This window comes from Mya arenaria, chromosome 10 (genome assembly GCF_026914265.1).
Source record: "Mya arenaria isolate MELC-2E11 chromosome 10, ASM2691426v1".
NCBI classification, from domain to species: Eukaryota; Metazoa; Mollusca; class Bivalvia; order Myida; family Myidae; genus Mya; species Mya arenaria.
This window is the reverse complement of record NC_069131.1, coordinates 58,509,878-58,525,941: the sequence shown is the minus strand read 5'-3', so window position 1 is coordinate 58,525,941 and position 16,064 is coordinate 58,509,878. Positions and strand designations below refer to the sequence as shown.

The following is a 16,064-nucleotide window of genomic DNA, read 5'->3' as shown; positions in this document are numbered from 1 at the left end:
GTTCTTTGTCGGAAAAAAACAAACTGTATTTAAGCAGGTTCATTTTAAGTTTTGTTGGCTTGAAAACAACAATCTAGTCAAATTATTAAACATGTATGGACTTGACCCATAAACAACACTGTGATCACTTGGTCAATTCGTACTCAAAACCTAGTTTGATCCCTGAAAATTATGCTTTGCAACTGCGAAAGTTTTCAGATGCTATTGTCCCCTTATTCGCACTAAAATCTAGTTTAAATGCCATTCTAATCTTGTATGAATGTGAATAAATAATATATTGAATACAATGAAGCATATAACTATATGATATTTATAATTTCTGGTAAAAAATAATAGCTAGTGATGTTCAGGAGAATTTTCCACACATAAAAAAAAAGATTTGTTCAATAACGACAAAGATGAATCCCGGACAAAAAAAAAAACGGACGGACAGACGGACAGACGGACATACAGACAGACAGACGGACAGACGGACAACCCGATTCCAGTATACCCCCCCAAACTTTGTTTTGGGGGGTATAACAAGGCAAGAAGGCCTTGAACCATGTTCTGTGAACTTTGAACACGTCTTTGACCCCAGTCTTTTTCAATTGTGATTTTCCAAAAATCTTTAAATAGTAACAAACAACAAATCAAATTCAATCAGACACTCTGTGAAATGATAACTTTTTAAATGAAATTAAAAAATTAAGTTCAATTTTGTTTTATTAGTTTTGACACATACAAAAACGTACACTATCCTCTGTCTGAAGAAGAGATGAGATTGAAACATGCCTTGTAACTCTGCAAATCGCCGCAAAAACTTGACAAGAATCTCAGTAAAAAAAATAATTTTGTTTGAATAAAAATGTCTATTGATTATAATGGCTACAGTAAATTGGTTATTTTTTTTTCTCTGCCCTTTTAATTTACTTTTCCGATCACTTTGGTAAACTTCATAACCTTACATTTTGCATGAAGTAATAGCTAAAAATAGAATGCAGTCGTTTTTGGCTTTCAGAACGTGATCCTTGCTTTTGTTGAATACATTACACCAGAAAAAAACATTTATTACTATTTAAAGATTTTTCGAAAATGACGAAGTAATTTGGGTTAAAAACGCATTCAACACCAGGGTTGAATGATTCTTGCCTCGTTTTCTGTGGAAAATTTGCATACTCGTCACTTGCTTTTTAAATTTACAATATTATATATATATATATATATATATATATATATATATATATATATATATATATATATATATATATATATATATATATATGCTATTTTATCACAAGTTTGATGACACAGGTAAAACATGTGCTGTATCCTGAGTCATAACCTCAATGATATTGGACAATATCCCCACTGAACTGTTCATGTAATGCAGGGCTTTTTCACCCAAAATTGTAAAGAGGCCTAGCCTTTTCAATTTGGGAAATTTAAACGCGTGAAATACTGCAAATTGTGAAATTTAAATGCGTAAACATCTCAAAAATGGGAAATTCCACATATGAGGATTGATGACACCTTTTAAACACGGGTCAAGGTATCCATATGAAACTTGGAAGTCATGTTACAAAAAACAGGCTCATATCTTACATGTGAGTCTATTTCTAGCTAAAAAAGAACAATTTGCTCAAACAGGATAATTTTTATTTTAAATTTTTGAAGTAAGATCTTCCTTTTTGGGAAAAATATCTGGGAATTTTGAAAAAAAAATATCTGGAAATTGGGAAAAACTACCATTTTTCCCAATTGTGAAGTAGCCTTATTTCGGCCCCTAGCAAAGAAGGTGAATAAGCCCTGTAACGATCAACAGGATTTAACGAGCAAATAGGAGGAATCCGAGGGGGATTAAAAATCAGGGAGGGAAACAGATTTAACCTTGGAGGTAACCGGAGGTTTCACTTTATTTCTAAATGTGAGCAAGAGAAGTTGGTCTAACTCGTCGAGTGCACTGTAAATGCTAACAATACTCTGTTCAAATTAAAACAATATAATGAGGAGCTTTAATTCAGCTCCTTAATTCAATACCTGTAATAAAACTACCATAACTTGTGGCAATTTCTCTTTGTTACATAATGAAATTTCATTACTGAACGACCGCCTACATTTCTGTGCCATATGTTCAAACTAATTGCCTCATTTGCTTTCATAATCTAGATTTTGCAGGCTCAGTGCAAGATGGTTGTAACTTTGAAGTGATGACACAGCCTTCGCACATATGGCGAGCTTCGTTAACATAAATCAAATGAATTTTCAGTATCTATGATTTCGCAGATTGTGATCCAGCACGCTAAGCGTTAAAAGACAGGCTTGAAAACTGCCATGTAGCATAGTACATTCATGGCATAATTGTCTTTTTCTTCATTTTGTAGTAATCATCCCAAATTCTATATTTGCCATCATCAGATTAATCATCTCTGTTTTAAGATTGCACGATTTTTTGAAAGGTCAAAATCTGTGAAACTGTTTCACTGTAAACTCTCTATTTTTACTTGTGGTAAAATATGCATTTCTAAAAAAAAATCTCAATAATTGTTTGTTGCATAATGTAAAGATGCATAACATATTTCTTCTGAATGATTTCACATTGTGTTCAGGTTTTAGCAAAACTCTTAAATGCATGGGTGAAAGTTGCAAAGTTATCAAAATACTGAAAAATTAAGCTGGGGTCCAGGGGGCCACAGGAATAAAGCATTTCAAAACACATTTCCAAGCCTTTCCTGACTATTAATCAATCAAATCTATGATATTTCTGGCAGCTTTTGTCACCTCCATTTGTTTTTCCCAGGATGTTCAAGCTCTTTAGTATTATACCCTGGGAGTAGAAACTTCATTGTTCAATTCTGGCAGCATTTCGATTTATTTCTTTTCTATGTTTATTTTTGCCTCCAATTTGCGGTGTGTCGTAAAAGTCATAAAGGATACTGACCGTTAATATTCGGCGAAAACCGGCTTTTTCCGCCATCCAAGTTTTTGTTGGCGCTGAAACTGCCGAGGTTTTCGGAGAACATCCGAATGACAATGCTTTTTTACGAAAAGAAACGACTATTTTCGGAAACGTTCTGCTGATATCAACGCTATTTATAGAATGAAATTGGCAAACCAGTAAATTTAACTTTGTTTTGTCTACGATTTTGAGTAGATCGCGATGTTGATGATGGCGTATGGGGTAAACCCCCCCCCCTGAAAAACTCACCGGATTTACACGATTTGGAAAAATTACCCCTAAGAAAACTTGAAATACGGAAAACTTTCACCCATATAAATGTAAACCCATCTGACATTGTTTTGCTACTTGCAAGTCATTACCTCTATAGCTTATTTCTTACTAAGGGAAGTAACTCCTTTTTGTTAAACATTTCAAATTGTAAGGTGTCTGTGAAGTTTTTCTTTGAGTCGTTTGAATGGTGAGAAATTGTGATGTGAAATTAGGCATCAGCAGGGTTTTTTTCACTCAGCCTTATCATTTCTAAACCAATCTACAAGTATTTGATTCATTTTTAGGTGATTGATCGCAAAATCTTGAATCAATCACCTGTTGTTGGTGCTTTTTTTTAGATATACAGTCATAGACTTTGTACAATCCTCAAATAATGAGATAATGATATTGACATATAAATCCTGTCAGGTACAGAAGCAAGAAGCAAAAATAGTCTAACAAAGTCAATTCTAGCTATTCTGAGGGATTATAATTTTATATTAATAGAGTAAGCAAACATTAACAAGTGGGGTCATTGGAAAGTGCCGCCGACGAATGGGCATGGCTCAAGAGTTGAGCCCACAAATATATAGAAATAAAAAGCATTACAATAGTCATGCACTAAGCCCTCAATTTGATAAAAACTTCAGAGTTATATTTGAAAGTCGAAAAGGTGTACAGGAATCAGTCTTATACTGCAATGTTTTATGAATGCAGATGGCCCAGAACCAATAACAATCTGTTAAGTTTGTTCTGTGATGGAAGTGAACTTGTGAAACAAAATTCTACCTTGACTTGGTCTGGACTGGCCAGTGTAACATCCTGCTCAGGGTTTGGGCTAGCTGCAGTCTCATTTGGGATTGAAACTTCTTTTCTGAAACGCAAACATTCATAAATATATAGTTTTACTTATTCAATTAAAAAAAAACATAACATTTTTTTTAAGAATTGGCCTCAATTTCTAGTGTTTTAGCCAGGAATTAAAAAGGGCAGGGTGGGCCCAAATAGGGGCATGGTGCATTCTTAAATGGGAAAACAATGCGCACAATATTAGCTTTGTATTGTTGTAAAACGACCATGTAACTTATCAAAGTACATGCATGTTCATGCACACATTCTAGTAATATACCTACAGAATATTCTTAATTCTTCTTTCTTGTTCATTTTCACTTCAGACACTTTCTTTACCATCTCGGGTTGTTGTCAAGGACGATTTTTTGGGGAGAAGTCACTTCTCCCACCAGTCAAATTAGGGAGAAGTGGGGAGACTTAAAGGATAAGAGATACTTATCATAAAACCTGAGATAAATATTGTGCCATGCCACAAAACATTAAATTCACATTTACTTTCATTGCTTTTTACTAGATGGAATGTTAAAAAAAGTGTTCTTTTTTGGCCTATCATGCAAAAGTGTACTTGTCTCCTTTTTGCAATGTATAGTTTACCTCCAAAAAGAGTCTAAAATAAAAACAAAGACATTTAAAAAAAATACCATTTGAAACAATCAGAATGGCCTTATATATGAGCTGTTAAAAACATTTAAGTGCAGGGGACAATCTTGTTTTGGTACGATCAGGATAAGGTACGAATGTCACATTCAGCTTTGCTGTTTTTTGCTTGTCTTTGGTTAAATAAATTTCAATATGCTGACATTTTAAAACAAAATGACATTTAAAATCTCTATCCTTCATGAAAAACTCACTAATACTTAATAATAGAACTAGAAAATCGAGAAATAAACTTCGAAAAATGTTATGACAAAATGGCGGTGACTCACCGAATCTTCTACTTTAAACATCGTACAAATGAAGAAAATACTGTAAGTAAATGCTATATAAAGCAAATAAAAAAGTTTTGAGACAGGGCTTTTTCTGACCATTTTGGGAAAAAGACCCTAGACATTTTGGGAAATTTTGCGTCGTGAAAATGTGGAAATTGGGAAATTTTACAGTGAAAAAAAATAGCTGTCTAGTCTCCTGTGAATTAGGAAATGATTTAATATTAGTTTATTTTCCCTTTAAAAGACCCACAATGGCTGAAATATCAATCCTTGGGGTGTAAATATCTATTGCAATAAATCATGACAGATAATATTTCATATCTCTGAATGTAATGAAAACAATGATTTCTGAGTTCAATTACTAAAAAAACTTCACATCACATAATTTATTAGGATGTTGAAAATGAACCAGTACAGGTAAAAAGAATTTCTGAAAAAAAAAAAAAAAAAAAATTTTTTTTTTTTTTTTTTTTTGGGTTGGGATTTTTTTCTAAAGATTGGAAAAAAAATCTTATATTTTGCTTTGGGAATGGGTCCGATAGTCGGACCCGTGGGTACTATAGAAAAAGCCCTGTGATATTACAAAACAAATTTTCATTATGAACATTCAGCACAAAAACTATCAAATACTGGTCATGAAGTTTTGAGTATTTGATTTTCTTTGCGCCACCGTCTGTTTTTCAATGACCGTCTGCTTCAAACGAAACAATGTTCTAAAAAGTGTGCCTTCACAGTTTTTACACTGCAAATATCAATTGTTTACTAATGCTTGACAACATTTTTCATCAATTCCTCGATTTTTCTATCGCAATTTAACAAACTTTTAATCATTTGACCAGTGTCTTCTCTGATTGGTTAACATGGGACGTTTCGATAATTGGATGATAGACGACCCAATTATGTGATTAGGAGATTACCAATTATAAATGGTTAAATTAATTAAATTTGTAACAACATCGGCATCAAAGATCGACATTTAGAGGTACAACTTCGATGTCTCAGACAAGGAATAATGTGTCATAATGAACAGCAATTAGCACCCTGATTATAAGCGTGAATTACCGTTAATCCGACCCGCCTTAGCACGCACTGATCTGTGACAGATTAGGAAACGGCGACATTGACCAATGAAATACTTTTAGGGCGTAACTTTGTGATAAACAATGATCTGAATGGCCAAAAGGGTGCAAGGGGGGCGGGAAAAATATGACAGGGCGTGTAAAAAGGGGCAACGGGGCGGGGTAAAAAAAGGGCAGGGCTGGCCGCCCTTCCATTCCGCTTTAGCTAAAACACTACAATTTCACAACCTAAAATTCTGCAAGAGTAATTTTCTGATCAACATCAAAAATATATAAGGACTAATTGTACTGACGAAGAGAAGAGATACAAACCATTTCAAAATGCAAGCAGGTTTCAATCTCATACATTTGATCTGTTTCTTTTTGCATATAATCCCTGGTTGATTTACGGCAATTATTCAAACAAGCATTTAATGATACCAGTAACATGTTTAGAATTTGGACATGGTATATTACAAATTAACAAGCTATCCAGAGAATGATAGTTGTTTTACAGGGCTTTCATATAAGAATAACTTAAGGTAGATATATCACTCCCTAAAAACTGGATAAAACCTTGTACTTGGAAGTATAAAAACTTCTATAACTTTAGAGAAAACTAAGGCGTGGAAGGTAAAAATAAAAAATAAAATGTAAAATGTAACTTATACGGACGCATTTTCAATATTGAAGTAAATTGAATCACACATATATTTGAAAGCAGTTTTGTGAAGTTGGCAAGATTTTGTTGGTAAGATAAATCTTTAAAATACAAAATATTTAATATTATAGTAAGAAAAATATAAATTATAAAAAATTATGTCCTACAGACTAAAACATTCAGTTTATAGAGAAAGTCTTTCAAAACTGAAGGCAAAGAAGATCCTAATTTATAAGTTTCAAATTCTTACAGGCAGACAGTTATTTTCCATTGTTCTTAACAGATCAAGGGAGGTAACAAGAATACATTTTTAGCAAGAAAGATGATACATACTAAACACAAATCTTCAACTGAAATCAACAAAATATGCTGTTTCTTTTATGCTTATTTTCAAAGTTTTATTGGTTTTTTAGCTAATCATTCTAAATACCGTACCCCCTTTTTGGAAAACACATATGCTACGCTGCTGCTGTCATTTCTACGCTGGGTGGTGGAGAACTTGTTCTCCAAGAGATTTTTATAGTTGGTTATTTACTAGTTGTCATTGTAAACCTTTTATGAACATTTATCTATGAACTTTTATAAATGCATTTATGTTCCAAATAATGACAGTTAATGAACGATTGTATTTTTAAATTCATCGCTGAACAGTGAACACTGAAAACATGACCAAATTACACCTGTCAACATTTACTGAATGAACATTTGAAAGGTCAAATGTGTGAGCAAAACAAATGAGGATAAAAATAGGATTAAAACCATTTTCCAAGTTTTAGAGTTTGTTTCATGATACATGGTTATTCAGTCACCACAGAGATCATTAGGCTGATTCACTTGAAGCAGTCTTCCAGGAATGTTGGAAGTTTTAGACTTTCAGAAAAAATATTTGCCGGTCCAAACAAACATGCTATTAATTAGTATACAAATTGAGTGTTGACAAATGAACAACCAATCAAAACAGTTGTAATAAAATGCTATCATGGATGCATCGTATTTACTCGGCTATCTCCAGCAATCAACATCTTGATTGCTTATCAGAAACGGCTGTTTTTTGTTGATGTTTTTTTATGTCAACACCTGTGGGATGTTTCTCATACATTTTACTTTTAGGTACTTTTGGGCTATTTAGTCATCTCAAAATATGCTGGTCATCCGGACCACCATTTACAAAAGAGCTGCCAGACCCGTACAAAGTTTGCCAGATATGCCACATTTGGTGCTCAGGAAGACTGTTGAAGACCATTTGAAGGTCATTTGCAAGATAATGAAAGAAGACCCAGCTTGTTTGTTGACAAATTTTGAGGCGTGGTAGGGTAAAAAAAATGGGTAAAGTGTTGTGAAAATTTTCTACGAAGTTCATCTTACAAAGTCTGTAATAGCATTTTAATCAGGGCTTCCATTAGATTTTTGATGGATGATATAACTTGATTTTATATTCAAGCAAGTTGCTTTTATCCGTAATTTGTTTTGTACAAATCCAAATGTTTGAACATTCAGCTTCAAGAATACATTTAAAAAACAGGATTTATATAACCATTTTTTTAAAAATTGTTAGAAATACTTACATTTCCAAAAATATTTTTATTAAACTAATGCAACCTTTTATCAAAAGGTATCAATATCAAATTATTATTATTGCAAAAATTACTGGTTCAAATGTGAGGTTTTTAGTTTTGATGAAGGGGAAGTTACTACAACTGATTTTAAAAGTAGATGATATTTTAGTCCTTAGTACGGTATGCAGTGAAAATGTCAATATATAATGTTTTGTTTTTTTACTGATAACATTACATATTTCATCAAAATAGTATGAAAGAATTACGGTAGGCATTGGGGCCTAAATCATTAGAAATACAACCGTTTTTCTACAGAAAAAGTCCACTTACTTTTTCCCACAGACACACTGAGCCAGTATCACGACCAGCACCACAACCACCACAACCGAGGCCACTGCCACAGAGAGGGGCGTCTCAAAACCCGCCAGCATCCTATCAGTGTACCCTGATCATCTGGAATTAATGAAATGATAAGAGTGTATAATCATGAGGGTAACACAGTTACAAAGGAGTTCCTCAAATCTTTTATGAATTGAATAAGGTGAACAAAAGCTTGACCCATACAAAATTTAGTGACATTGAACCAAAAAAGTACTTATTTTTTCTTCAGCGTTATCAAAATGGACAGTGCATTCCTTTCTAACTGTACATCTATATATATAGTGATTACCCATTGACCAGATCAATGTATTGAGATCTGTTAATTTTTTCAACTTGGGGATGTACAGGTGGGTATTCTGGATGTTATTGAAAGATTGGAGTGTCATCTACATATAGGCTGCATGTTTCTGTTGCTTCTGTTCATTTAACTATTCCTTTTGTCATGTGTTTCATACCCATCATTTTTGCCAAATATTGGAGTAGTTTCACTTTTGGCTTTTGTGATTTTCACAGTATTTTATGTTTTGTAAGTATATATATATATATATATATATAGATTCAGGGGCATGCCCCCTCGGACAATTTTTAAAACCATGGTGCAATCTGGTGCATTCTGAGGTGCTTTATTTAGTAATGGAAAATGGACAGTTTTAGAATCATGTAGTCAAGTTCGCATACTGCAATTTTTGGTGATTTTTTTTTTTGTTATTATTTTTGTCAGAATCATGCTGATTCAGCTGCATACTCGCGTATAGGCAGCTACGCACCTAAAACAGATCCATCAAGGATTATTAAACTTTTAAAAATAAGCATTATTCGTATTTTGAAGAAAACGTTTCACAAGCCAAATTTAACGTCATGTTTATTTATCTAGTTCACAGAATCATCAAGTTAGGATGGTTATACAGTTTTTCAGAAACAATGCTCTGTCTTGCTTTATTGAATTGATCACTATCGAACATTGATTGAAATTTGTCACTTCTATTTTATGCACCAGTCAATTGTAACCACAGCCCCCCCAGGTCCGGGGGTATACATGGCAGATTTCACGTTTTGGTGACCAAAAAGTTCCCGGCGAATATTGATTTTTAAAATTTATTGCAGATTTGTAATTTCAACATAATCTTTTACAGCAATTTCTTATCTATCATATTTTAGAACATTTGCAATGATTTATTCATGCATTTTTATAAAAAAATGAATTTTGTATCACCATACCATTTGTGCTAGTGTTACAATATTGCCGGTAAAAACTTGTTTTTTTTTAATATTTTGATCCAAAGAAGTATTTTGTCTTGCACTAAATGGTTCATTTATCTATAAAACAGATTGTACAGACAAAAAATAAAGATTGTTTCGTTTTTCTCAAATAAATTTATTAAAACAAACCCTAATTGGACAACAAGACAGAAAAAGTTTTCTGCAAACATAGGTTTTCTTTTTATATCAGATCAGATAAGCTATAAACATAAATGTTTTGTTGTGGTAATATAAATGTCTCTAGTATGGTGCAATTATCATTACCTTTGATATTAAACATATATATTATAAATTGCTAATTGTGAGTATGTGCTAGTGTTACCACAAAACAGAATGAGTAACATTAGCAGTATGTCACATTAGCAGTTGGACAAAATGTTTCACAACAAATTAAAATACAGACCTACCACAGACTGTTTGAGCTTGATACAGTATAAAACAAACTATATAAATGATTGATAAACACGGTCAATTGATAATGACAAAAATTCTTAATTCTGTCCAATAAATAACGATATCAAACACAAAAGCGGTATGAATTCAATATAAACTACGTACCTAATGAATGAATACTTACAAACGATAGTTTACAGACGACATTGTTATGTTTGAATAATTGACTATGGGAAAGTCATCAAATTTCAACGATTTTCTTGCTTTATTAAGCGCTTGTCTTAATGCTAGCGTGACATAATGTTAACGTTACATCGAAGGACAGAATGAGCCAAACTTGGATTAAGTTTTTATCAACGGTATTCACCACTATTTTTATCATTTCAATGTCAACTGTGAACCAGTCCAATATAAAAGTAATCGCTACCCGGATGTTAACCCTCAGTCGGTGTAAATTATTCACGAATAGAAAAGGTGCTATCGTCATGCTAAAATGGGACAGAATCGATTTTGAGTAACATTAACACATTTTTAGACCTAAAAAACTTTATGATCGGGAATGACCAATTTCTTGTTACATGCAATACTGTTTTTATCCGACACGTAGTCTTTGTTTTCAGTGATTTAATAAAGGTGTGTTTAGGCTTAAAACAGTTAGCAGTGGATCATGTCTGCTAATGTTACACAAAAATTCGAGGACAGATTACCGTAACGTTATCACCATGCGCAATTACCGAAAATTTAAGTATATTACGAAGAAATGCAATCATTTTAGATATATTATTGTTTTAATTAACATTTCTTGCAAACATTATTCAACAGACAAGAATAAAATACTTACCAGATGTTACTGAAAAGCATCCTCAAAAAAGTGGTATATTGGTACCGGGAAGATTTTCTGTCTTTTTTGTCCTAAATATCGGCATATTTTTACATTTTTTTACCTTATTTAACACAATATTTTCATTATTTTAATACAAATCACTTCTATTAGGTGTTCTTATTGGGTTGGGAAAGGCAATTGCTGTATATATGACGTTGACATGCAATAACAATAAATGAAAGCAAATGGGCCAAATTATTGCCTTTTTTGTGAAATCTGCCGTATACCGGGGATAGCCGGGGAAATGGGCTGTGTTTTTACCTTCCAGGTGGCCCCGCAGTGCCGGGTGAATGCGGTGGTTTTGTGTTCGCAAAAATATAGCGGGGAACGGGCCTTACCTAGGGTCCCTGTGATGCGGGGGCATTTGGCAGGGATTTACCATCTGTTCGTCCCCGCAGGACAAGGATTTTACCCATGGTTGGCTGGACCGAAAGTCCCCGCTATTCCCTGGACCTGGGGGCATGGTTACAAATGACTGGTGCATTAGGGGGCCATATCATGAGTGGCGCAGATTAAAAACAGTCAACAAAGAGATAGAGTTATGCAGTTAATATAGACAGAGAAGGGTTTTAAGACGCAGTTAACATACACACATAAGGCCATGGAGAAACGCAATTAACATATAATAAGAAGGATTTCTTAAAACAAATTAATAACTGAAATATTTTTATTTCAACAAACAAACCAAATCAGAAATACTGGTTAAAATGTAAATTTTACAACGATCCAAAACATTAAAAATAAAATCCAGACAATGTAAAAGCGAGTATTTCATTTCAGAAACTGTAAACTGTACTTTATATAGCTATATTAAAATCATGGGAGCTAACATTGCCGGATAGTCCTTCACTTCGGACAAGATTTTTCAGTTAAAACTGCTTTCAATGGGTAAAGACAAGATGTTATTGGAAACATATATACATACCATAATAAAATATCGTCTCGTAGTGAACATGTAGGTTACTGAACGCGTGTTCTTAAATAAATTACAAATCCTCGATAGCCAAAATTACCCGGAAGTTAAATTTAACTTGTTTATAATCTCCAAAATTAGGATGAGTCATGATCAAACAAAATGTTTCGCCGACGGGATACGTATTTATTCGACATAATATTATCATTCAGTTTTTAAATTGTATTTTGTTTATTATCATTGTAATATATTATTATTTTAATCTCCAAATTACATTCGTACCCTTTACTTTTCAACCCATTTAAACATTCGCACCTCATAAGAGGTTACACCAAACTAATTTAATATCCAAATCAAATTATCCGCACACATTAGTTTCAGAGGGTGGGGGGGGGTCTACGAGGGGAGGGGGAGTACTGTTGTTATTTTTTCTTCTTTTCTTTTTTAAATATCCCTATCAACGCCTCAGTACAGCTAATTGTTTTCACCAGAAAGTAGACGTCATTGACCTTACAGTAAACGACGTCATCCCCATGGGGACGACAAAGCAACGGCATTGTCATCAAAATGGCGTTTATCGTTGATAACAGACACATGCTTTTAAGCAAATAAACGTGACTGTCATGTCAAATTATCCGAAATCTGATGAAATGGAATATGCTACTCCAGGGTGCAATAGCTGGCTAAAACCAACAAAAAAATCATTTGCAAAAAGGGTAAGTTTGATCATGGATTGTGGTTTTAAATCTGCACTTTACCGAATGCAAGTGAAGTCAAAAACTATTTGTTTTCTTTTTAAATATCGCACTTTTTCTTTGACCATCGCGCTCCATAGATAATAGATATGCGCAAAAAGTAATTCTTATAATATTAAATTATTTCCTGATATTTACCTTTGGCGTCTGAATTAAAGGCATGTCAAATTACTTGGAATGCTTTAATAATATGTAAACGAAAATTTTACTCTTCTCACTCACTTGTTGGACATTTCAGTGGGGTGCGGTTAGAACCTTTTTAAGACTGAAACGGAGATCCAAAGAAAAATCTGGATCGAAACCGAAGCAGCCGAAGCCGATTTCAAACACCACAAGTTCTCAAAAAGGTATAATCTTTATTCCAAGCATGGCTGCATTTTTCTTGAATAAATGAATGATTGTAGTGTGTGTGGTAAAGAACCGACCATCCGGTTAGCTCAGTTGGTAAGATCGCGTTACAAGTATTTTATCACATTTGACATAAATTTAGTGTTCCGATGATTGACCTTAGCAAACGTCTTTTTAAAGAGAAATGGTGGGTTTTTAAAGTACCGTTTGGTTGTTGTTGTTGTTGTTGTTGTTGTTGTTGTTGTTGTTGTTGTTGTTGTTTAGACAAAGGGAGAATAAGATTTCAATATATCCACTTCTAAACCAATGTGTCCTTGGTGCTATCCACACTTTCAAGTTTGGTGTGTGGCTCCAGTGGATTGTTTTGTTTATTTGAGTTCATCAAGGTCCGCACGCGCCTTTTGGCTGCATTATGGCTTGACCCTTTCGTGACGCTCTCACGACTTAAATTGGGATTTAAAATGCCATAAGTGACATGAGATCAAAGTGGTTGTAATTCACAGTCAAATCAAGAAAATTGAAGACCTGAAGAAGTGATCGGGGGCCGTTTCATTGCTTTAGTTTGGTCTGTGGTTCTACTCGAGTGATCCGGGGGCCGTTTCATTGCTTTAGTTTGGTCTGTGGTTCTACTCGAGTGATCCGGGGGCCGTTTCGACTTTAGTTTGGTCTAAGGTTGTAGTCGAGCGATCGGGGGCCGTTTCATTGCTTTAGTTTGGTCTGTGGTTCTACTCGAGTGATGCGGGGGGCGTTTCGACTTTAGTTTGGTCTAAGGTTGTAGTCGAGCGATCGGGGGGCGTTTCATTGCTTTAGTTTGGTCTGTGGTTCTACTCGAGTGATCCGGGGGCCGTTTCGACTTTAGTTTGGTCTAAGGTTGTAGTCGGGCGATCGGGGGGGGGGGGGGGGGCGTTTCATTGCTTTAGTTTGGTCTGTGGTTCTACTCGAGTGATCCGGGGGCCGTTTCATTGCTTTAGTTTGGTCTGTGATTCTAGTTGCGCGATCTTTGAGCTGATTTTTTGCCTTGGTTTTGCCTGTGATTTAAGACGAGCGATCTGGGGGGGGGGGGGCATTTATTGCTAAAGAATGGTGTAATGCTCTAGTCGAGCGATCCGGTGCCGTTTCATTGTTTTTGTTCAGTATGTGGTTATAGTCGAGCGCGGATAGGAACGATATTCAAGGGACAGTACATTCAATACACGTCCAAGTCATTAAATCTCTGTATCTGTTTGAAGGTAGATAAGACGTTAGTTCAAACCAGAAACTACAGCACACAATTATCTGCGATAACCACCAAAGTTATCACACAGATCTTCGTATTACAAAACGCATATGGTAACTGCAGGTTGCAAAGCTTTCAATGTTTACATGACAATGCACGCCTAATTGAATTGTTTTCTACTAAAACTATCCACTGTTGTTCCTTGGATAAGTACATTCAATGTTAGCGATATTCAAATGTGGTAACCGGTTGAGACTGTAAACATGACCCGAGACGTCTTATTAATCAGCCACCTTAGTAAGTTAAGTCCATAACCATTGAATAAACTAATTAACGACCTTCGAAATGCTTATCTTTCGGACATTGACATTCACTATCATTTGACTATCTGACCGTATTTCGTAGCTATACGTTCTGGTATTCTGCGTTTGGTTGCTATTCTTTTTGTTTTTCGGTGCTTTTAGTTTAAAAAATAATTCCAAATTTATCATACCCACCAAAGCCAACACTTAAACCGACCTCCCGACTCAAGAGTCCGTGCATTTGGTCAACGTCAATCAACAGAAGATTCCAGAACGCGAGGAAACAATTAAAAAGATCAATACGATACAGATTCCTCAGGAAACAATTAAAAAGATCAATACGATACAGATTCCTCAACACGAAGAAAAACATCCGACGTAACGAAGTCCAGAAATCTGCAATAAACAAAAGAACCCGAAGAAATAAACAATATGACAAGTAGTCTTCAACCATTAAATAAACAATAAGACAAACAGTCGCCAACCAATAAATAAACAAGAAACGCCGCAATGCAACGAAACCAGGTTTTTAATGATTGACAGAATAACTTCAGCCTGTGTCTGTTTTTCTATTTTTAGTAACAGTGACCTTGACCCTAGGGACCCCAAATGCAACTCATTGAAAGGTATCCATAAACTCTTCCTTTATACCAAGTTGTGTCAGGATATGTCAACCCTAACTTAAATTATTCAGTTTCAACCATTTTTCTATTTTTAGCAACAGTGACCTTGACCTTGAATCTAGGGACCCAAAGGCAATCCCATGAAAGGTATCCATAAACTCTTCCTTTATACCTGGTTTGGCCAAGATATGTAGACCCTGACTAAAATTATTCAGTTTCAACTGTTTTTCTATTTTTAGTGACCTTGACCTTGAATCAAGGGACCCCAAAACGCAATCCCATGAAAGTATCCATTAACTCTTCCTATAGACCAAGTTTGGTTAAGATATGTCAACCCTAACTAAAGATATTCAGTTTGAACCATTTTTCTATTTTAAGTAACAGTGACCTTGACCCTAGGGACCCCAAATGCAATCCCATGAAAAGTACCAATAAACTCTTCCTATAGATCAAGTTTGGTCAAGATATGTCAACCCTAACTAAAGTTATTCAGTTTCAACCGTTTTTCTATTTTTAGGAACAGTGACCTTGACCCTAGGGATCCCAAACGCAATCCCATGAAAACTATCTTTACACTCTTCCTGTACACCAAGTTTAGTCAAGATATGTCATCCCTAAGTAAAGTTATTTAGTTTCAACCGCTTTTCTATTTTAGTAACAGTGACTTTGACCTTGAACCTAGGGACCCCAATCGCAATTCCAGGAAAGGTACCCATAAACTCTTTCTAAAGACCAAGTTTGGTC

At 34.6% G+C, this 16,064-nt stretch overlaps 1 protein-coding gene across 2 annotated transcripts in view; it reads right to left on the bottom strand.

Moving 5' to 3' along the window:
* LOC128205709 (dentin sialophosphoprotein-like) overlaps positions 1-12,200 on the bottom strand; it is a 41,629-nt gene extending 29,429 nt beyond the window's left edge. For both annotated transcript variants that reach the window (XM_052907611.1, XM_052907612.1), the window contains exons 1-3: positions 12,089-12,200; positions 8,577-8,699; positions 3,980-4,064 (exon numbers count right to left, since the gene is read on the bottom strand). In XM_052907611.1, the coding sequence (XP_052763571.1) occupies positions 3,980-4,064; positions 8,577-8,677 (186 nt within the window). In that variant the 5' untranslated portion in view covers positions 8,678-8,699; positions 12,089-12,200. The remainder of the gene's footprint in view (positions 1-3,979; positions 4,065-8,576; positions 8,700-12,088) is intronic.
* Between the last annotated feature and the right edge of the window lie 3,864 nt (positions 12,201-16,064).